Raw genomic sequence first — 24,719 nt, 5'->3', positions numbered from 1 at the left:
AGTGTTGGTGCTATGTAGATATAACTCTTTTTTCCAACACTCTCACGCTTACTCCCACTCCCACTCTTACTGTTACTCACCTCACACTTACTTACTCACTCTTACTCTTTCTCGTTCACGCTCACTCTCTCATGCTCGGTCGTGCTCGTGATCACACTCATGCTGATGCTCTTGCTCACTCTCATTCACTGTCTCACACTTTCACTCACTCGCACTCTCATGCTCACACTCACTCTAATTCACTCGTGCTCATGCTCACTCTCTGTCTCTCTCTCTGTCTCGCTCTCTCTCGCGTTCACACACACTCCCTCTCGCGCCCCCGCCCCGCCCCGCCGTCTCGTGCAGGCACTCCCACACTTTCTACTTCTTTGCAGTTTTAAACTTTGATATTGATTGAATTACTTTTACAGCTGGTCACGCTTTGCTATCGGTAATGCATCAATGTGTTTTGCTCTGTGCTTTACGTATCTGTGCCATCACTGATGCTGCCTATTCTTACCCACATAATATCCCCCATCTTCATCCCTACATCAGCTCATGCCTTTGTAACCTCTGGACTTGATTGCAACATCAGACTTCTGGCTGGGCATTCATCTTCCATTCCCCATTAACAAACTTATCCAAAACTCTGTCATCTATATCCTAACTCATACCAGACCCTATTCATTTATAGTACCTGCATTGGCTCCCTCAGCAATGCCTCAGTGGGAAAAAGGTTCCCACCCTTGTTTTCAGGCACCTCAAAGCCCTCATCTATTCCTACCTTTGTTACCTCCTCCAGACTCTCAAATCTCCAAGATATCAGTGCTTTTTCAATTCTGACCACTTGAACATCCCTGATTTTAATTGTTCCACCGCTGGTGGCTGTCCATTCAGCTGCCTGCTTGTTAAGCTCTGGAATTTTCTCCCTGGTGTTGTAGATAGTTTGGAGGGATGTCAGAGGTTGCAGCGTGACATAGATAGGATGCAAGGCTAGGCAGAGAAGTGGCATATGGACTTCAACCCGGATAAATGTGTCGTGGTCCATTTTGGCAGGTCAAGTGGGATGAAGGAGTATAATATCAAGGGTAAGACTCTTAGCAGTGTAGAGGATCAGAAGGACCTTGGGGTCCGGGTCCATGGGACTCTTAAATCGGCCTCGCAGGTAGAGGATGTGGTCAAGAAGGCGTATGGTGTACTGGCCTTCATCAATCGAGGGATTGAGTTTGGGAGTCGGGAGATAATGTTGCAGCTTTATAAGTCCCTAGTCAGACCTCTCTTGGAATACTGTGGTCAGTTCTGGTTGCTTCATTACAGGGAGGATGTGGAAGCAATTGAATGGGTACAGCGGAGATTTACAAGGATGTTGCCTGGATTGGGTGGCGTGCCTTATGAGGATAGGTTGAGGGAGCTCGGACTTTTCTCCTCGGAGAGACGAAGGATGAGAGGTGACCTGATAGAGATGTATAAGATGTTGAGAGATATAGATCGGGTGCATTCTCAGAGGCTTTTTCCAAAGGCTAGAATGGTTGCTACAAGAGGACACAGGTTTAAGGTGCTGGGGAGTAGGTACAGAGGAGATGTCAGGGGTAAGTTTTTCACTCAGAGGGTAATGGATGAGTGGAATCGGCTGCCGTCGGTGGTGGTGGAGGTAAATTCAATAGGGTCTTTCAAGAGACTTCTGGATGAGTGCATGGAACTTAATAGAACTGAGGGTTATAGGTAAGCCTAGTAGGTATGGATATCATCGGCGCAACTTGTGGGCCGAAGGGCCTGTTTATGCTGTAGTTTTTCTATGTTGTATGTTCTATGTCCTAAACCTTTCTGCTTCTTTATATTTCCTTCTTTAAATCAACCTTTTTGATCAGTATGATTAGAGCAAGTCACCATGGTATCGCGAAATGGAAATCTTACTTGACAAATTTCTTCGTTCTTTTTGAGGATACAACTACTAGGGTAGATAAAGGGGAGCCAGTAGATATAGTAAACCATGTATTTCCATAAGGTGCCAAACAAAAGGTCAATAGGCATGATAATGGCTCGTGAGGTTAGAATAATATTTCAACATTGGTAGAGAATTGCTTAGTAGATAGAAAATAGAGAGTGGATATAAAATTAGCAGGCAGTAAATAATGGAGTGTTGCAAGGGGCCTCGGCTATTTGTGACCTATGTTAATGACTTGGGTAAAGAGAAAAAGTAATTTACCTACATTTGCTGATGATACCAAGCTAGATGGTAAGTTAAGCTGTGGGGAGGACACAGAGAGACTCTAAGAGATATAAACTGATAGACAACAAGTGGCAGATGGTGTATAATGTATGGAAGTGTGACATTATTCACTTTGGTTATCAGAATAAAAAAAAGTTTTTTTTAAACGTGTGAAACTTGTAAGTGTTGATGTACAAAGAGACTTTGCACAGGGAATGCATAAAATTAGCATGCAAGTGCAGCCAGCAATTAGAAAGACAAATGGCATACTGGCTTTTATGACAAGGGGATTGGAGTACAGGAATAAAGAAGTCTTTGTTACAGTTGTACAAGGTCTTGGTAAGATCATAACTGAAACACTGTTTGCAGTTTAGCTCTCTATATTTAAGTAGGTAAGTTTATTTATTAGTCACAAATAGTCTTTCATCAACACTGCAAATGAAGTTACTGTGAAAATCCCCTAGTCGCCACACTCTGACACCTGTTTGGGTACACTAGGGAGAGTTTGGCATGGCTAACCCACCTAACCTGGACAGCTTTGGACTGTAGGAGGAAACCAGAGCACCCAAAGGAAATCCACGCAGACGTGGGGGGGAATGTGCAAACTCCACACAGACAGTGACCCAATCTGGGAATTGAACCCAGGTCTCTGGCACTGTGAGGCAGCAGCGCTAACTACTGTGCCAGAAAGGATATATGTGCTTTAAGGAAGGATATACGTGCTTTGGAGATGGTACAGCAAAAGTTCACTACATCGGTCCCTGGGATGAGGGGCTTGTCCTATGATGAAAGGCTGAGTAAATTGGGCCTATGTTTTCTGGAGTTTAGAAAAATAAAAGGTGATCTTGATGAAAGGGGCTTGATAGCGTAAACACTGAGAGATTGTTTCTACTGGTCGGGGAATCTGAAACACAGGAGCATGGTCTCAGGATGAGGGGCTGATCATTCAGGACTGAGATGAGGAGAAATTATCCACTGAAATGGTTGTGAATGTTTGGAATTCTCTATCCCAGAGGGTTGTGGATGCTCTGTCATTGAATATATTTAAGGCTGGGAGAGACTTGTTTTCTCAGGGGATCAAGAGATATGGGGAGTGGGTAGGAAAGTGGAGTTGAAGCACAAGACAGTCTTGATGGACCAAGTGGTCTACTCCAGATTCTATTTCTTATGCTGCTGTTTACCTGCCCAAATATCTCCTTGTGTGGCTTGGTGTCAAATTTTCTTGATAACTCTCCTGCATAGCACATTGGTAAATTTTACTATGTTAAAGATGCTGCATAAGTGTAGATTGTTGTTGGCTGAGGTAGAACTGGTTAAATGTGGCATTATCGCACGAGCTAAGATGTGGTCTGGCTGCTCAGCAACTATGGCTCTGGCTCGATAGCCTTTTCCCAGTACATGATCCCAGTATGTGATCGATCTCGTATGCTCACATCGTCCTCGGCAAGACAGGGAGTCATCATGAGCACTTTTTACCCATGGCATGAATCAGTCAGGGGACAACCAGGCTAAGCACACTAGATGAAATAATTTGTGCTATGGGATGACATGAGGCAGAGTAAGAGCAAAGGCAGAGGTCAATGATGGCCCCACATGCAATGCAATGTCGGTATAAGTGTGTAATAAATGTCATTTATTTACTTACCTATTTATTTTTGCTACTGCACCATTTTCACTTTTCTTGATTAACCATTTTGAAAACTGAGTTTGCTTGACACTTTATGGAATCGAATAAGTTTATCATTACTTAGATTGCACTTGACGCTGAATTAGAATATTGTGTTTCATGATGGGTTGAAAGGAGTGTGGAACATAACCATAGTACTCATTAGGAACACTGTGCTGTTCGTTTATAGTTAAAAAAAACTTGTGTTTTTCTGAATTTAAAACACACAAAAGAAATCTTAATTATTTACAAAAAAAAAGTCTTCACAAAAAATTTAGAAAGCTACCTCCAGACCAGCAGGATATGTGCCAATATGTTATATACTAAAATTGTGCTGTTGTCTCAAACCTGCTGTTGAAAGGAATGGTGAGATAATTGATTAAACTGTTAACTTAGGTTATCTCTCTTACCCTCCCCATCCCACTGTGGATTATTAATCATTCTGTATTGCTCTCCTGAATGTTTACTCCATCCTGAATTATTAGGCCATGGCCTCCTTGGGTGGGGCAATGTCTTAATATCCTTGTACTAGAAGAAATACTTGAATTTTAATAGTGCTTTTCACTGCCTCATGACATCCCATAGCGCTTCACAGCCCATAAAATAGTTTTGGCATGTAGCCATGGTTCAATGTAGAAAACATGGCAGCCAATTTGCACATAGTAAACTACCATCAGCAGCATTGTGATAATGCTCCCTTCAAATTTTATTTTTGCGTGTGGCCTTCCATGCACGTGGCTGCGTATGTGTTATATCTTGTGAGCAGCCAGCGGGGTGCTTCCTCAATTTCTGTGTGGCTGTGCCTGTGTGCAGCTCAATTGCGACATTACCTGAAAATCTGTCTCAGTGATGATGGCTGAAGGAATAAATATTGGCTGGGACTGCTCTTTGGAGTAGCACCATGGTTCCAGAGGGCGAACAGGGCTTTGATTTAATGCCTCATCAGAAAGATGCCCCTTCTTCAGTACAACACACCTGCAGTACTGTACTGGGAAAGTCAGCCTAATTTTTTTGTGGTCATGTTTTGAGAGTGGTAGGAATAGAATACCATCCCTTGCCTTCCCTGCAAGGCTGAACATTCTACCTCTTGGCCTTTAAATGGTGAGAGTGGAGCCTTCTCACTTACTTTTAATACTCCTACTCTTTTTGTACCTTCTACATTTGAACTCTTGACTTTCTTTTATTCCTCAGTTGTCGCATGCATACAGTGATGCCAACCACGTGTGATGAACTGCAATTTTGATTTATAGATAAAATATGAGCAATGGACACTGTTTTGGACCAGTACACATATCTGCATAGTGTATGCATGTGCACTTTAACCTTTTTATGTATTTGTTGGTAAAACAGTGAGGTGAAATACATAATGCACCAGAAGTTTCTTTTTTTTTGAACGTTGTGCATGCTTGCCTTCCTTGATTCGTGGTTGTTGACCTGTTAATACAGTGTAAGACTTGGGTGAAAGTGGGTGTCATCACAGATGCAACAACATTGACGTACTCTGAGTCAGATAAAAAATGACTAGCAGCTCCAACTGAATGCATTGTGGAGAAGGATTCAGCAGCATTGAAATACATTCTGATTGGGATGGTTAGGGTAGCGTAAATAGAGAATAAAGGGTGGGGATGGGTGAATGGAGAGAGATGGGTGGGTCTGGATAGGGCAGGGCAAAGACTAGACAGGGGTTGGGAAAAGCCAGAGAGCAGGTTAGAGTCCGGACAGATTCTGGGGGTAAAGTCTGGGCTCTAGATGGGATGTAAGTCTGGATGGGGAGCGGGGGAAGCATTTGAATGGAGGATAGATCTTGGCAGGAAGTGTGGGAGGGTCTTCATGGTGAGTTGGGGTGGATTGGTGTAACTCATTGTGCAAGTCAACCCTCTTAGCAGTCAGCAATCTCAAACAATTAGGGATGGGCAATAGTCGTAGGCCTTGCCAGCAACACACACATGCCATGAACGTTTACATAAAAAGAAAAAATAAAGCCAAATCTCTCTTAGAACTATTGGACGAAAGCCTAGAACCTGCACTAAGATGTACTGTGTCTGATAAATTTATGCCAGATTACTGAAAGCCCTATTCGATGAAAGACAGGAAGACTCACGTTAAATGGTTCAGGTGTTGGTTACATAAATATGCAATTGCCAGTCACCTTGGTGTTCTGGACATGTGCTATTCACCACCCTTGTGACCAATTCCTTAATCCAACCCCTTGTGAGGGGCTTTCATGAAATAAAATGTGTATACTGAGAATGACCTTGCCCAACACTGTCACTGTTAACCACACCAGTTACTGGGTGGCAAGCAGCTATTTCCCATTTTTACCCAAAAACTGAGTAACCATGTGACTTTAGACTTACCATCCATGCCAGTGGATGCCCTTCTATTTGCATGTCTAAAACTTCTGTAACATTAAGTAGCATATCTGGACACATCCTGTAAATCTGAGTTACTAATCATGAGTTCTTTTTTTGTTTCCTGCCATGCCAGGATGACTAAAAGTAATGATCTGCATCTCAGCTCATTTGTTGCTTAAACCCTCCTTCATGCTTTAGTTACCGCCACACATGATTGACTATTCCAGTGAACTCCTGGCTGGTATCCCATGTTCCATCCTTGTAAACTTGAGGTCATCCAGAACTCTGCTGCCAATATCTTGACTCACAGCAAGGCCTGTATCCCTATCACTCCTGTACTCGCTAACCTGCATTGGCTTCTGGTGAAGCATTGTCTTGATTTTAAAGTTCTTATTGTTGTTTTTAAATCCCACCATGGCCTTGCCCCTTCCAAATCTGTGATCTCCTCCAGCTGCACTATCCTTGGAGATCTCTGCGCTCATCTAATTCTGTCCTCTTGAATATCTCTGATTTTAATTGTTCCCCATTGATGGGTGTGCCTTCAGCAATCTGGTTTCCGAGCCCTGGAATTCTCTCCCTATACTTTGCTGCCCTGCTTTCCTTTGAAACTACAAAGAGTTGTGAGTGTGCCTTGAACATCACGCAAATCATCCATTGACTCCATCTACACTTCCTGCTGCCTCGGAAAAGCAACCAGCATAATTGAGGACCCCACACACCCCGTACATACTCCGTTCTTCCATCAGGAAAAAAGTCTGAAAATGCGTACCTACCGACTTAAGAACAGCTTCTTCTGAGTTGCTATTACACTTTTGAATTGTCCTATCATCACACATTAAGCTGATCTTTCTCCTCACACTATCAGTAACCACAATACTATATTGTGCATCCTACCCTTTCCTTCTCCCCTATGTATTCTCTGAATGGTATGCTTTGTCTGTATATAGCGTGCAAGGAACAATACTTTTCGCTGTATCCCATTACACGTGATAATAATAAATCAAATCAACAACTTAAAACCTATCTCTTTGACAAAGCTTTTGGTTATCTAACCTGACATCTCTTTATTCAGTGTCATATACTCTATAATGCCTCTATGAAGTACCTTGCAATGTTTTATTACATTAAAGGCACTACATAGCTCTAAGTATGGGGAAACAGTTACTGCATTCATACCATAAGTATCCGGGTTATCTGGCCCTGCCAAACAGGTAGGCTGTGATTAAGTTGCAATGTCATTAAATATTTTTTTAAAAATCAGGAAATTCTGGAAATACTCAGCAGGTCTGGCAGCATCTGTAGAGAGAGAAACAGAGTTAAAGTTTCAGGTTGACAACATTTCCTCTGGCCGTTTCTGATGAAAACTCATAACCTGCAACACTAACTTTGTTTGCCTCTGCAGATCCTGCCATCAATGCTGAGCATTTCTAGCATTTTTAGCATCTGCTGTAGTTTGTTTTTGGAGTGGTGTCATTTAACTTATTACAGATGAGTTTTAGCATTCTGGTGCTCTCTTGCATAGAGATTTCTTGCCAGCCAATGCACTTTTAATTCTGAACATTCACAAGTATTGCTAGCAGCTTAATGAATCTGTGGAAAGTGTTGCATTGCAGAATAAATAATTTCTCAGCTCAGTGCTTCCTCAGTTAAAACGTTGAACGCTAAGCAGCTTTCTCGGAAGAAATAGTGTTTGACCATCTTATACTTTTCCATGTTTCTCAAGCACAACTCTGATACCTAACGGGTTTGTGAGAAAAGTCAAAGTTTGAAAACTGTGCAATGTCATTAGCTGATGACTCCACACTGATTTGCAGGAAAGAATTTGTAAACCAGCTTTAACATTGGAAGTTGAAAGGTTGCATTTTGGGTTGGAGGGGGGATAGGAGGTGGTTGGATGACTAGTTTAATTGTATTTCCTTGAATAAATGGAATTAATAGTCCTTATTTGTTTAATAATCAATTAGTAAACATTAAACTCACTTGACAACAGCTCAATGGAATGCATGTACTGCCTTGGAACTATGACAGTCGTAATAACCTACTTTTCATCAAAATGTTTAGCACCATTTTGTTTTCTCAAATACAAGATAATTGGACATCTAAAAATCACTTAAAATTACTGAAACAATTGTGAGCATTTCTATCTGGGTAATTAGCATTGTCATTCTTAAAATGTAATTGTATGCTGTTTATTCTTATCTATAATTGGTTCTGTAAACACTTTCATATACAGTGGAATTGGTAGGCAATCAATGTAGGAGTGTAAAAATGTGCGGAGATATCCATTACTTAAAGAAAAATTATCCCTTTTTTCATGGGAGTCAGGCATTATTTATGGTGCTTGGTATGAAACAGAGACCTTTTCATAATGCTGCAAAAACCATAGCATATTTGTCTAATACAAAGGAGACTTGTGGATTTTTATTGATTTTTTTGTTGAGCGATGCCTGGTATCGGTTTCTTCTAGTAAATGCTGAATTAACCCTTTTGAACTTTTGGAATTTTGAGGCACATAATTTGTGATTGATTGACTGGTTTCAGCCTTCATTCTAACAAAGAAATGAAAAAGGACTTGCTTTCTTATAGAGCCTCAAACAGCCTCAGGAAGTCCCAAAGCCCTTCTCAGTCAAGGAAGCATTTTGAAGTGTAGTCGGTGTTGTAATGTAAAAAATGCTGCAGCCAGTATGTACACGCAGGAATCTTAAAAACAGCAAAGTGATAAGGACCAGGCGATCTGTTTTTGGATGTTGATTGACGGATAAATATTAGCCAGGATACCCCTGTTCTTATTTCAAATAGTACCAGGCGATCTTTTACATCCACCTGAGAGGGCACATGGAGCTTTGGTGTAAAGCACTCATCTAAAAGAAGGCACCACTGACAGTGCAGCAATTCCTCAGTGCTGTGATTGGGTGTTAGCTTTGATTTTTGTGCTCGAGTCTTTGGAGTGGAACTTGAACCCAAGACCTTCTGACTTGGGAGGGGACGCTGCTACCACCTGAGATGCAGCATTATCCTGCTATGTCATGTGATATCTATAAAGCTAATATTGTCCTTTAAAACATATGCCCAGGGAGAAAGTGCTGGCTGATTTTCTATTATGTATGCATGAGAACACCAACTTCCATTGATGTGGCACTTACAATATAGTAAAGAGTTCCAAAGCAGGTTGCAGGAATATTAGCAATGAAAATTTGATGCAGTTATGTGTGATACTAGAGCAGATGATCCAAAGCTTAGGGAAAGAGGTAGGTTTTAAGGAGCACCTGAAATGAGGAGTGAGAAATAGAAAGGAAGGGAATTCTAGAGCTTCTGGTCTGGACAGCTAAAGGCTATTAATGGTCGAGCAATGAAATATGGAGATGTGCCAGAGACCACAGTTGGAGGATGGAGGGTTATAGGGCAGGAGGTCCAAGAAATGGGGAGTGGTGATGCCAAGGTGAATTAGTAATTATCTAGAATTAATGGATGTTACTAATTTTTCCAAAAAACATTTCCTTAATTAGATGCCAAGATTCAAATTCAAATGACACTTGGAATATCAATATTCCTGTTACACTCTGAGATTTACTTCATTTGGTGAATGCTAAAAATGCATGTAACACTGATTGGGGATTAAGTTCCTTACCAATTTTGTGGCTCCTATTCAGTCTCTACATTTTTGCCTTCAATGTCTACCTCCTCTTGCATTTCTTCCTTCTTTCCCATCCATATTGACTGTTCCAGTTTCTTTGCTGTAATCCTTGCTCACCTTCTCTAATTTCCTTGGTCGAATAATGCAACCACTCCCTGCTCCTGAAGCTAGAGGGAGATTCAGGGAATAAAATTGGGAAGTGTGAATTTCTCTGGCTTTCTTGTCTACCTGCAACTGTCGTGCTATCACTCATTCACTGAATTATTTCAAATAAACTAATACACCCTCAATTATGGTGACAAATGAAATGCCAAGGAAGCCAGTTTAGACCTGCATCAGGGAGGTAGTTGTTGAACAGGGTTATAAATGGCAACCACAACTGTGTCCAGTTTTGTTCTCCTGATTGAAGAAAATATGCTAGAAGCAGGGTTGGGAGGTGGGGGTCAGGGGGGTGGGTGCGCATCTTATGAAGAATGGTTGGACAGGCTGGGCTTGTATCCATTGGAGTTTAGAAGATTGTGATCTTATTGAAATGTACAAGATCCTGAGGGGACTTGAGAGGCTGAAAGGATGTTTTCCCCTGTGTGGTAGAGACTAACACTAGGGGGCACATGTTAAGAATAAGGGGTCTCCTGTTAAAGTTGTAGGTGAGAAGAACTTTTTTCTCTGAGGGTTGTGAATCTTTGGAACTCTGTTCCTCAGAGAGCGCTGGAAACAGGATCATTGACTATTTTTAAGGCAGAGGTAGATAGACTATTGACTAACAAGAGAGTTAAAGGTTATGAGGGTAAGGAGAATGTGGAGAAGAGGCTACAATCAGATCAGCTGAGATCTTATTGAATAGAAGAGAAGGCACAAGAGGCCTGCTCCTAGTTCATTTGTTTATATGGAGTGACTGGGAGGAAAACAGAAATATGCCGCAGGCATCTCATGTGCTCGCAGGTACTGATGGGACCCCTGAATCTTGCAGTCTCCTGCCAGTCCCAACGATTGAATTTTGGCAACTAAATTCCCTATAATTAAAACACTTTAGAACTTCTGTTCTGTAGGCACATTGTCCTTTTATTTTCCCTTGTATTTTCCCTTATTTCTTTCTGTTGTCTCCTCTTATTTCCCTAGACCTGAATTGGCTCCTCACGTCGCAACGCCTCTATTTCAAAATAATCGTCTTGGTTTTCGGATCCCTCCGTAGCCTCACTTCTCTCCTTGTCTCTGTAATCTCCAACTTCAAACTTTTAAATCTCTGCGTTCCAATTCTGGCATCTTGTGCATCCCTGATTTTCCTTGCTTCACCATAATGGCCTTAACTTGCTTAGATCATAAACCTTGGAATTCTCTCCCTAAACCTCTCCACCCCTCTAGCTCTCTTTCCTCCTTTTAAGATTCTCCTTACACCCTAAGTATTGAACCAAGCTTTTGGTCATCTGTCCTAATATCTCCTGATGGGGGTCAGTGCCCAATTTTGATTAAGAATACTCCTGTGAAGAGTCTTGTGATGTTTTAGTACATTGAAAGCACAATAGGAATGCAAATTCATATCATATTTTATATGTGTTGGTCCTATATTATTTCTAACATTCTCATTTATCATTACAAGTGCCACCAATTTGGGGGGGGTGAAAAATCAACCAGCTGTCTCAAATTCTTGTTCAAGAGTTCTCCAAGTTTCATAACTTTGCCTATTTTTCTGAGAGAGGAATTTGGCTTAATTTAGATGAAGCTGTTGCTATGAGATTTCAATTTGCTCCACAAGTGGATAGCACTCTGAAACACACAAAAATCTAGGATGTTGATTAGCTTGAGTACCAGGCAGGGTAGTTAACAGAATTGTGTTCCCTGCATATCAAATTAGTTTGCGATAAAGGGGATGGTTCCCCAGCTGCTAGAGATATTCGATAAAAAGTCTGACAACACCAGGTTTAAGTCCAACCGATTTATTTGATAGTAGACTCACTAGCTTTCGGGGTTAGTCCCTTCGTCAGGTGAATGGAGAGTTCTGGCCTCAGAGCCAGAACTCTCCATTCACCTGACGAAGGGACTAACCCCGAAAGCTAGTGAGTCTACTATCAAATAAATCGGTTGGACTTAAACCTGGTGTTGTCAGACTTTATACTGTTTACCCCAGTCCAATGCCGGCATATCCACATCAAAGATATTTGAACCAGTAATGTTAAAGTTGTTATCATTTAATGAGCACAGCATGGGGCCCTGCTAAACAGGGTAGGTTCTTCATCTGAAGTGGCAACTTAATGAGCCAATCCTTGGAACTGGGGGAAGGTACAAATATTCATTTTGCTGCTCTCTCCCTCTCTCTCCCTCTGTCCTTTTTTCCTCCCCTTGTCTCTTTCAATGTTTTTCTCTCTCTCCCTTTAACTCTCTCAATCCCATTTCTGCCTCTCTCCCAGGCTGCAACCGGCTTGGAAGCAATGGTTGCAGTCGAGGTATCTTCCCTTCTCTTCCAGCTGAAGTTGAGCTGTGAGTTGTTCCTGGTTGAGGCACAAATTCATGTGGCTTAGAATAAGGAGGATGGTGATGTTTAGTTTCAGGACTGCTAGTCCAAAGAATGAGATTAATCTGTTAACTGGGTGACTTTTTGAAGAAATTAATGTGAAATAGATTCTGTCTCAATTTTGGAAAACATTCATGCTCATGTATTTCTTGTAACCAGTTTCTGGGTTTACATTTGGCTGCATTTCAGTGGAGTATGCAGCAGCTTGCTTTGCAGGAGATGGGAGAATCAAAGGTAATGGCAGATGTTAGATCGCGGAGTCCAGTCCAATGAAAGGCCCTACTACAAGAGGCCTGGGACATGTTATTGCGTAATTAGCTAGTAAATATACCCCCAGGTCATTGTTCAGCTTAAGGAACTGACTGATGATTTTGAATTGGCAGAAAAATTAATGAAAACTTCACATTAAATTGTCCTAAAAGGTCAAAATATAAGCAGATATCTTTGTATTTCAAAATGGCTTATTTTCAAATTGTATTTAATGTCTACATCTTGGGCTAGAGTTTACCACTGGCAGGTTAGAAGGGGCTGGGTGGGCACATAAAATCCAGTGTTCCCACTGCCTGTCATGTCTGAAGTTTTATGGGGGAGGTGGGGGAGGCATTTGGGATCCCACCCTTCGGGTCTATTGAGGCCTTTGAGTGGCCAATTAATGTGGTCAATCATTATTTTAAATGATTAGATATTAGATTAAATGTTAGATATTATTTGAGTGGCCAATCATTATTTTAAATGAGTGGAGTGGAACCATAAACTTGTGCCTTGTGAACTGCAGCGACTTGAATTTGTAATGAGCGTGGAATGGAATAAAAAGTCTCAAAGTATTTCACAGGAGCATGTCAAACAAAATATGACACCTAAACCTATAAAAAGGTATTAGATCAGATGATCAAAGAGGTATGATTGTGCTAAAGCAGATGGAGAGATGGAAAGATTTAGGGACGAAATTCCAGAGCTTGGGACCAAGGCGGCTGAATACACAGCCATCAATAGTGCAATGACTGAAATTGAGTACGCTAAAAGAGATCAGAATTAGAGAAGCGCAGGTATCTTTGTTGGTTTTGTGGCTGGAGGAGATTACGGAGATGGAGAGAGGTGGGGTTGTGGAGGGGTTTGAAAACCAGGGTGAGAATTTTGAAATCAAAGTGCTAGTTGACTGGGGGCTAATATAGGTCAGCAGGCACGAGCGCGATGTGTCAATGGTATTTGCTGCAGTAGAGTTTTCAATAACCTATGGAAAGCGGAATGTGGGAGACCAGCCAGGACTGCATCAGAATAGTCAAGTCTAGAGTTAATTAAGGAGGTAGATGAGTTTGAGACTTTGGTACAAATATGGCAGAGGCCAAACATTCCCTCATTGTGAATGCAACTCCGACTTTCAGCTCCCCAGTTGGAACAAAAAGGCCCATGGTATATGTAATTACCGGGAAATCTGTGAACTAATTTCATTATCTAGAAATTGAAAGGATTTGTCAATTTGAATCTTACTAATTTCAAACATGAAGTTGTCGTCTTTCAAACAGTATAAAAAAGCATAAAAATGGGATTAGGATAGCAAGCTGCTTGTGGCCAAGTAGTGAAGTTGTATAAGTTAGTTTGCTATAAAGGATATCTGTGCACGGTTTTATTTCTTCACTTGCAGCCCCTGAGTCCTGACCTACATTCAGAAATTAAAGTGCAAAATTTATCTCAATTAGCACAAATATTGAGTTTAGTGCAAATGTGTGATTTACACTGAGACTTTTGTAGATATTTTGCTGCAGCTGGTTAAAGTGTTTCTTTTACCTCGCTAAATTAATGCTCCATATGGTGCTTAGGTATCCCAATTGCTTATATAGTTGTAATGTCTCCTTGCAGGATTGTAATGTACATCATCTCCAAAATGTTAAATCATGTTAAACATTTTCTGAAATTATTTTAGGATTTCTTTTTCTTGCTCGCCAAGAGGAGAGCTGTTGGAAATGGAACATCTTAATGGACTCTTTTGGGTTGCAATAGGCAACCATGGCCTGGAGAAAGAATGAGAGGTCTCTTACTACAGTATGATTATTTAAAAGTGATAGTTTCAGTGAGGGGCTACCTCAGTTATATCTGGGACTCCCAGGGCAGGCTCTGAAACTTATTAGAGGCAGGCTACAGATGCATTCTGTTGTCACAAAAGGCTGTATTGACTCCAACATGAGTAAATAAGAGTGAAAATAGGCCATCCTCTGACTCAACCTAATGTTAACTGCAGGTAAAGGGTGTAAAACACATAATCCCCTCTTACCCTGAAGCCCAGATTGTAACCAATTACCATTTTTAATTAAGAACCACTCCATTACTTTTCCGTGTGCTCTAACAAAATGTGCACTCACCGCAATAGCAGTGACTGTCTCACAGAAGTCAGCTGTACTAACAGTCAAGTAATTACTTTTTGTCATTCTTGGCTTGAGATTTTATGCACTTTCTTGCTCAGCATAAAAAATAAACTCCAACATTTACATCAGAAGATTCTGCTTGTGAGTTTAGGATCTTGGGTCACCTCTCTTCATCCTTTGAGAGTTCCATGAAAGGAGTTCTAATCCCAAAATCAGTTCAATCCTTTGAGTTGCCTTGCTCCCGAGTATGATTGACCCCCTTACTAATGAACAGGTAAAAGATTTTTACCTTCCCATATCAATCATTCTCTTAATCACCGCTGTTAATTTTTGGGCACTCGGAAGAGAATTGAGACACTACAGAGCCAAGAATTTTGCCCAATTCATCAGGGCTGAACTAAAATTGAGTTTGAACTAAAATTGAAGCGGTAAAGTACAAACCAACTGTGTGTCCGTTATTTATGATTTTTACCAACTGGTGTTTTTTTATTTTTTTTAAATTCAGGATCAAAACCTTTCCGATGTACTCTGTGCAACTTTGCCACTGCACAGTTAGGAGATGCCCGTAATCATGTCAAACGGCACCTTGGTGTTCGCGAGTACAAGTGTCACATATGTGGGTAAGTGCTCCAACAATGCATTCTATTTTCCAAAAGGAATTTCTGAGAATTTTTCTAAGATGAGGCTAAAAACCCTGAGTGTCAGAAGATGTGAAACAAACTGTCTGTCTTTTCACACACAGCTTTTATTACAATTTGCAAATATTATTCATTTTAACAAAGGTGCCGCATGTTGTGCTTTCCTCCATTACATTCAGCATAGTTGTAAAGAGCAGCTTGTAGTTTAATGCGTATCTAGAACGAGGACATTTTTGACACATGCGTTTCATTTCAACCTGTGATGTTTGAATTAGCTGAATTAAATATTAATTACCGGGACTAATTCTCATTCTATTTAGAAGCCAGTAAAACACTATTTGGATTGAAGGTTTACTGCTGGTAAATGGTAAGGAACTGGACTAGTCTCAGAACTAAAGTCATTAGATGTGTCTAAGGAAAACAGTGAGGAAAAAGAGCATCTAATCTGAGTAGCAGTGGAAATGATGAATGTACAGAATTTGAAAAAGGTGCCTGATTTTATTATTTACAGCCTTGTGTATGATAGCAAGTGAGCGATCACTTGCAGACATGGAACACCAGAGGCAAAGAAATGTATACTTGGTGAAGTTTGTTTCATTTAAATTAAAAGACAAAGAATTCAGAATGCAGTCTTGAACTCATCGAGCTGCTTTCAGCTATCAAACTGAACTTGGAGGAGTGGAAATAGTACGTTAAGATTTCCATGATAAATCCACTGAAAGAATGCTTTAAAATTAGTTGATTTATTTATAAACGATGTTTTGAGTCTGTTTATTGCCTGTTGTAAATGGAATAATGAGTGGTGAGTAGGTTCAACAAGCACATTTTTGTGTCTGTGTCACATCTGTTAACCATTTAGATGATTACAGGTTTAGGATTTCTTCCATGAAAAGCAAACCTAATAAAAGGATCCTCCTTGCGCATATACACTGATTGCCAGGCTTCATGTTAATAGCTACCATCTTGGGCATTCAGACCTCAGTGGCAATTTGAAATCAATACAGAATCGATATTTTAATCCCGCTCATTTTCATGCTAAGCTGTTGGCAAGGCACACATCTGCAGAGATCTTAATGACGGGCGTGAAAACTCTGCAGCTATTATCCTGGAGGTTGAAAACTCAGCCAATTTATGAATTAGAAGGCTGGGGGTGCCTCATCATAAAGGAGTTTTCAGTAATGTTACTTTAACAGCAGCTTTAAATTCTACAAAGTTCTGTTCAATGCATTGAGTCTCCATCACATTGCTATTAGAGTTAAATGTTCAATAGAACACACGTGAGATCAGTGGCCCAAATATGATTTTAGTTATAAAGCTCATGCAGTATTTTTGTTTTGAAGTACTTGGCAGTTTTCTTTAAATTTCCAAACTTTATCCTCTTTTATGCAAAGTTCTAAAATTAAATTCTCACCATTTTCCAAAAAGAGTCCATATGTTATGTCAGTGCAACTGCATAACAAACAGAATGTTGTGTTGTGTTTAATCGTTGGTTATCTGCTGGTCAATTAAGGAAGAATTACTGAAATTTGGATGGGAGAAGGTATCGTTTTCATCTCAGCATTTCATTTATGAGCTGAAAAATAGAGTGGTGGATGATGTTGATATTTTGATTTTAGTGACCATTATTAACATGACTAGTGCCATTAATTATACCCTGTTTAAATGGAATAGTGATTTGATGGCTTTAACACTTCACATGGCTGTGCAGTGATGCAACAACAGAAGCAGTAGTAACACTTACAGACCCTCCTCCCAAATGTCATATTTTAGTCATCAAACTTCTGTAATGGATATATTTTATGTATTAAAAAGTCAAGATGTGTTAGCTTTTTAAGAATATATTTTGTTGATGTACTTTCTGCTTAGTGGCGTGTTTGTTCACATCTCCTTGCCTCCTCCCTTAAGTGGTATAGAGTCTCTTTAGAATTGCCTCTCTTTCAGCTGTTTGTAATAAAGGTGGGTAATGAATGAGTCTCCTCAACTCACAGAGGAAAATGGGTTTGTTAACTATTTTACAGAATCTTATCAGTCTAGATGAAGGTACGTGAGAGACATGTCAGACAATAAGGACGTTTTGTAAACTTACAGTAAAGCATTTGGGTTTGTAGGAGGAAGATAAATTTGCATTTCTGTAGCACCTCCCATGACTTCAAACTGTACTGAAGCCCTTTACAACTTACGAAATGTAGTCTGTGCGGTAATGTAGGAAATGTGACAGCCAACTTAGACAGTATGCTCCTGCAAAAAGCCATGTGATCATAACAAACTCATCTGTTTTGAGGATGTTGGCTGAGGGATACGTACTGGCTCAGGAAATGTTTGATATTTGATGTGGAAACTATTGGCTGTGTTTAATTTATTGGCAATTGTATGTATGGTTCTGTCCGTAGCAAACTTCTGGAGAGTTTGCTTGGCGATGAATTCTGAATTGGTTTTATTAGAAGTTACAAAATGCCAGTTAGAAGCTGGAGCAGTTGAAAATATGCTAATTTGGATGTCTTGGTAGTGGGGAAAAATGCCATTTATCAACTTGTTACCATTAAATATCACCTGTTGGTATTGAATTAAATACATCAGCAATAAATTGCTGCTTGCACAGAAACTGCTATCGATGAATAATTAACCTTGTTCAATTCAGCTGCTGTCATGTGTACATTCAAAGAAAATGGAAAGGACTATTCATTTTGTTTGTTTAAAAACATTTAGCGTGCGCGAGCAGTGTCGGCAAGTTCCCTCATTTTCTGAGACTGTTTCTCGAATTGGCTATTTTTATCCATTGTTTTTTCTGCTGCAAAAGTTTGTATTTATTTTCCCAGTTGACAGATCCATGAAAGCGGATCACACACAGGTTTAGAGTGATTATTTAACCTGATTCTTGCACCAAAGCATTGGTTTGCTCTGCAGTCATTTTGCTTAAAATGTACAATGCTTAACTATTCTAATGTAGCTTTTTGACTCCGTAGTCTGCGTTTCCTGTTGGCCTGCCTTGCATTAGGCTAAACTATTAAATGTGTTAAATATACTGGCCAGAAAGTGCCCTGGTAAATCTTGAAAATGGTTTCCAGTGTGCAAGTTCTGGCTTGTAAGGATTAATAATTGCAGTATTGGGCTGTGCTGCTTGTGATGGAAAACATTGGTGCTTCATCTGGTCAGCAAGAGTTGGGGGTGGAGGGGGTGGGCTGGGAAGAGAGGAGGGGAAGAGTGGCAGAGACCCAAGTAGCAGGAGATATTGCGATGCTCGGAGAATTGACCCCTTCAGTATTTGTTAAGCTTTAACATTAATTAAGTGAATATGCAAATTAAGTGCTAGTATCAGCTTGATGGTTGAAATGATGCAACATTTTACATTAACACCATGACAATGTCAATTCATTATCATCAATGACTAAATAATTTAGGAAATGCTCGATGGGCCCATTAGTTCCTCAACATAAGCAGCTCATGCTGCATTCCTTCATTACCATAATTTTTTCTGGATTATATTTTAAGGGGTGAAGTGATCTTTCAGCAACATTAGCTCTGTAGTCAAAAGCAGCAATCCAGTGTGGAGTCTTTGCTTTGCTAAAATGCTTGATATTTCATTAGTAAAATACAACATCTATATTTAAAATAAATTACGTTGAATAAAATATGACTTTTATTTTAAGTACGTTGCGCAAAATGTACTCAAATGACTTTTTCTAAAAACAGGTAACGTACCTGAGTTGAGGCAGGCAGGTTAATGTAAATTTTTCTTTCCTGCTTATGACTGTTACACTGTAGATAAAATACAGCTGTAAACAGTTACAATTGCTGTAAAATTGTTGTTAGTTGCATTACCTTGTTTAGAGGATGTGAGGGGATCTCTTTGAAGATGATTATAATGTCACTTTCTGACCTTTGCAGCTTGAATAATTGTAAATCATTGCTTCATAATGTGTCAAAGAATGTCTGAACTAGGCAATTAAATGGTAGAATATAATAGACCAAATTATTGCCTGTCATGTTTTCAACAACACAGTTAGTATTTGAGTTACACTTAATCATTACATGCATTAACAACTTCATTGGAATCTGGCACCAGGCTGGGCATGAAATGCGTCGCATTATTTAAATCTTCAATGGTTTAAGTCACTTATTTCTGGTGAACTGTTCCAACACGGAGATTTTCATGAAGTGGGCAGTCCCAAAGGGCATAATTCATTTGCATCAAAGTTTTAGTACCAGATTACTGTGCATTGTTTTGTAGCAAGATAGCACAGAGCTAAAAGAGCCAGAAGTTCATAAAAAAAATTTTGTGCACTGAACAACTTGGAAGCAGAGACATTCAGTAGTTGTGCACCCTGATGTACAGCAATATTTCAGTTCAGCTTACCTGTGTTAATAGCACTCCAGGCTGAATGGCATGTTTGCTGGAACCACTCCTTGTTTGGATTTCTTTTGTCTTTTGCGTGCCCACTCCATATTGGGATCTATAATGAACCATTCAGCCTCTCAAGCCTGTTTAGTTTGAAAATGGCTGGTCACTACCTTAATTTGCCTATCTGCCCCAGTTTTGTAACTTTTATTACCCTTAACTACCAAAAAGCTATCAGCCTCAGTAATGAAATTTTCACTTGATGTCTAACCTCAACAGCTTTTTGGCTGTTATTTTGCATAAAGGGTGAAAACTGAAAATTCATAAATATTATCTTTGGGTTAATTCGCAAATATTAGTAATGCATTAAATATTACATTTATATTGCACTTTGCATGACTTTGGGATGTCCCAAAGTGCTTTACAGCCAATTGAGTAATTTTTGAAGTGTAATAAGTACTGTAATGCAGGAAGCAATTTATGCACAGCAAGTTCCCACAAACAGCAATGTGATAATAACCAGATAATTTACTGCTTTTAGTAAGTGACTGGTGATCTCCTCTTCATGATGTGTTTCCAATCTCAGAATGCCATCAACTGGAGGGGGAAATCAGAGGTCATATTTTCCCCAAGGGAAAGGAGCAAAGGGCAAATGGGGTGAACCTACATTTAGCATTTCTCGTCAATGATTTTCTGATTGACTTGAAGAGTGGCAGGTATAAAATCATACAAACATGTTGCCTGACTTCAGTTTTGCTTTGGGAATGTAATTCTATGACTGAAAAAGTTGATGGGGAGAGGAGAAAACAAACTAAACAAGGGAGAGGGAGAAATGCTTAATTATGCTACTGGGTGAGTTGAGAAATCATCTCTACTTGTCAGTTTTATACCACTTGGACTTTATTTTGGCTTTGTTGCCACTCCACTTTTGTGCTAAGCTGCATTTAGAAAGTGCTCTAACTGTCTTTTGGACCATCTGGCAAGTTTATAAACTCATTTTTGAATCTTGCTGATGCTTTGACCACATGCTCATGTTATCAACAGCTTATTGCCTGAGATGTACAACTCACAAGCATCCAAGATACATTTGTTATCATGAACTCCATTGTGAGGTATAGTCAGCTGTATGACTTGTGTCTTTGAACCTTATCAGATCTTGAAATTGACCCACAGAATCATAATGGAATTTGGAGAACTGAAGGCCTTCCTTATGCTGATGTCAGCCTGGGGCAGTGGGTTAAGAATAATCTGATTTTTGAAATGATGCGCTTGAGGTGGCTACAGAGTAATAAGAACATAAGAACATAAGAAATAGGAGCAGGAGTAGGCCATCTGGCCCTTCGAGCCTGCCCCGCCATTCAATAAGATCATGGCTGATCTGTCGTGGCTGATCTGTCGTGGCTCAGTTCCACTTTCCCGCCCTCTCCCCATAACCCTTAATCCCCTCTCTTATCAAAAACCCATCAACCCGCTTCTTAAAAATATTTAGCGAGGCAGCCTCCACCACTTCAACGGGCAGAGAATTCCAGAGATTCACCACCCTTTGAGTGAAGAAGTTCCTCCTCAACTCCGTTCTGAACCGCCCCCCCTTTATCTTGAGGCTGTGCCCCCTAGTCCTACTGTCTTTTTTGAGCGGGAAGAGTCTTTCCACCTCTATCCTATCCATCCCATTCATCATCTTATACGTCTCAATGAGATCTCCCCTCATTCTTCTAAACTCTAACGAGTACAAGCCTAGTTTATTCAGCCTCTCCTCATAGCTCAACCCCCTCAACTCCGGTATCAGCCTAGTAAACCTCCTCTGCACTCCCTCCAAGGCCAAAATATCCTTGCGCAGGTGCGGCGCCCAAAACTGCACACAGTACTCCAGCTGCGGCCTCACCAATGCCCTATACAGCTGCAGCAAGACCTCCCTACTTTTATATTCAATCCCCCTCGCTATGAAGGCCAGCATCCCATTCGCCTTCCTGACCACCTGCTGCACCTGCAGGCTGGGTTTTTGCGACTCATGCACAAGGACCCCGAGGTCCCTCTGCACCGTCGCCTGCTGCAGTTTTTCGCCACGTAAGTAATAGTCCTTCCTACCATTCTTCCTACCAAAGTGGACCACCTCACACTTGCCAACATTAAATTCCATTTGCCATTTCCTGGCCCATTCGCCCAGCCTATCTAGATCCTTCTGCAGACTCTCCACACCCTCCGCACAATTTGCCTTTCCCCCAATCTTGGTGTCATCAGCAAATTTCGACACCCTACACTCGGTTCCCTCCTCCAGATCATCTATATAAATGGTAAATAGCTGAGGCCCCAGCACCGACCCCTGGGGCACCCCACTAGTCACCAACCGCCAATCCGAATAGCACCCATTGACCCCCACTCTCTGCCTCCTATTTGACAACCAATCCTCTATCCACGCTAACACCCTACCCCCAACTCCATGTCCTCTGACCTTCTGCAGTAACCTCTTGTGAGGTACCTTATCAAACGCCTTCTGAAAATCCAGAAAGACCACATCCACCGGCTCTCCTCTATCCACCGCCCTAGACACATCCTCATAGAACTCCAGTAAATTTGTCAGACACGACTTCCCTTTAATGAAATGCTTTGGTGAAATGTATCGCTTTTTTTTTGATTCATTCATGGGATGTGGGTATCACTGGTTGGGCCAGCATTTATTGCCCATCCCTAATTGCCCTTGAACTGGGTGGTTTGCTAAACTCATTTCAGAGGTCTTTTTAAGAGTCAGCCACAGTACTGTGGCTCTGGAGTAACATATAGGCCAGATCAAGTAAGGATGGCAGATTTCCTTCCCCGAAATGCAATAGTGAACCATATGGGTTTTAAGATAATGATTTCACAATCATCATTCGATCTTTGATTCCAAATTTTTATTGAATTCAAATTTCACTGTCTGCTGGGACGCGAACCTGGATCCCCAGAGCATTACATTGGGTCTCTGACGCCCTTTGTTGAATGGATATGTGTAGAGTTGAGTACCTTGGCAGCAGAGTGGGGAAGCTAACCAAGCGTTATTTTGAAGGTGTTAGAAACAGGTCTTAGTGATGGATCAGATGTGCAGTGTGAGGGCTCTGATTTGGGTCAAAAGGAATATCTGGAGTATGCATCAAGCATTTTCTCTGACGTAGCTTAAACAGGTCAGGGATCAAACCAAGTGTGGGAATGTTGATAATCATTGCATGACGAAATTCATAAATACACCTAGATTCAACATTACACAGAATTGCATAAATAGACCATTTAGCTCAAATATGTTAGTGTTTATGCTTTACATGAACCTCCACCATATCCTTCCATTCCTTTCTCCCTTATATGTTAATCTCGCCTCCCCTAAATAAACCTCAACCACTCCTTGTGGTAACAAGTTCCATATTCTCACCACTCTCTGGGTGAAGATGTTTGCCCTGAATGCTTTATTAGTAACTATCTTAGTTATAGCACCCCCCGAGTTTTGGTCCCTTGCCCCACAAGTAAAAACCTCTTATCTAGGCCTATGCTACCAATCCTCTTCATAATCATAAAGACCTCAATAAGGTCTTTTCTAGAAGATGATTGTTGAATATCTGTGAACAAATGCAACCCACCTCTATTGTTAGCTGCCAATCTGGAAACAAATAACATTGGTTTAGAATGCCCTGGCACATTATTTTACTTGCTGTGTTGGTGTTGCACTAATTGAAGTGTGATTTTAAAATTCTGATTTTTGGTTTTGTATTGATTAGGATAAACAGTTTTATTGTCCATGCTGTTCCAAAAGCAAAAATCATAAAATGGTAGCTCCTTTCCTCTGGTGCCCACACTGCATATCAGTTCCTAGCCCAGGGCTGAAAGCTGGTTTGCTGCTTAAGTCGGTGTAGCTTTTGAGTTCTTCCTGTTGGGAGCTGCAATAATGGTTTAGGATCTCTCTGCTCAGGTCTCAGTTTTCTCTTTGTGTGGCATGCTTGCTCCCAATGGCATGGCTTAAATGGAGAATTTAGCTCTTGATAACTCCTGAGTGCGAGCACTTAGCTAGCAAATTAAGCACCCAAGCACATTCGGCTCAGAATTACCCCCTTTGTCTTTCTCTCCGTTAGGTAATTTCACTGGCTGGACAACAATTGCATCTCTGATGGGCAAACTGCTGCCTGGTGAGCAGCTGTTGAAGTGGTATCTTTGTGACAAAGTGCTTAGTCTCTACTTAATCCCACCAAAATCTATCTGAGATGGTGAACTCAGTTAGAACTTGTTTTGACCGCCTAGACAGAGAGGAATTTCCTAGATTTTATCCCTGAAACCCAAATTAGCTTTCTATTGTAGGTATGAATTCAAGTCCCACCACGTTCTGCTGTTGTAAACATTTCACCTTGAAGCAAAGACAGAACTTGTATTTATATAGCACCTTTCACATTCTCAGGATGTCCCAAGCGCTTTGCAGCTAATAAATTACTTTAAAATGTTGTCACTGTTGAAATGTAGTGAAATAAGGAAGCCAATTTATACACAACAAGCTCCCACAAACAACAATATGCTCACAGTTTGATCATCTGTTTCAGTGCTGTTGGCGGGGAGATGAAAATTAGTTAGGGCACTGCAGACAACATCCTGTCCTTCTTCAAAATGATCTTTTACGCACAGCTGAGAGGGAAGATGAGGCCTTGATGTAATATCTCTTCCAAAAGACAGCACCTTGGACAGTGCAGCACTCCCTCAATAACGCACTGGGAGTGCCAGCCTGGATTACGTTTTCCAGTCTCTGAAACCACAACCTTCTGAATTAAAGGCAGTTGTGGTAGCCAGGTAACCACAGTTAACAGCTTCAGATTTTCAGCATCTATAGCATTTTACTTTATTTAAGGACCAAATTAATCTTGTTCATTGAAGGAGGAGATTAATAGTTCAAGTTCTTTCAACAAACTGCTGTCTCACAGCACCAGCAAACTGGCTTCGATTCCAGGCTTGGGTAACTGTCTGTGCGGTTCCCTCTGTGTCAGCATGGGTTTCCTTTGGATGCTCCAATTTCCTCCCACAGTCCGAAAG

General features: G+C 40.7%; 1 protein-coding gene across 1 annotated transcript in view; it reads left to right on the top strand.

Moving 5' to 3' along the window:
- Positions 1–24,719, top strand: part of znf407 (zinc finger protein 407) — a 470,331-nt gene that overhangs the window by 40,455 nt on the left and 405,157 nt on the right. The window contains exon 3 of the mRNA XM_080193920.1: positions 15,217–15,331. Coding sequence (XP_080050046.1) covers positions 15,217–15,331 — 115 coding nt within the window. The remainder of the gene's footprint in view (positions 1–15,216; positions 15,332–24,719) is intronic.

Source organism: Carcharhinus amblyrhynchos, chromosome 8 (genome assembly GCF_965287045.1).
Source record: "Carcharhinus amblyrhynchos chromosome 8, sCarAmb.v2.hapA, whole genome shotgun sequence".
NCBI lineage: Eukaryota > Metazoa > Chordata > Chondrichthyes > Carcharhiniformes > Carcharhinidae > Carcharhinus > Carcharhinus amblyrhynchos.
This window is presented reverse-complemented; position numbering and strand designations above follow the sequence as displayed.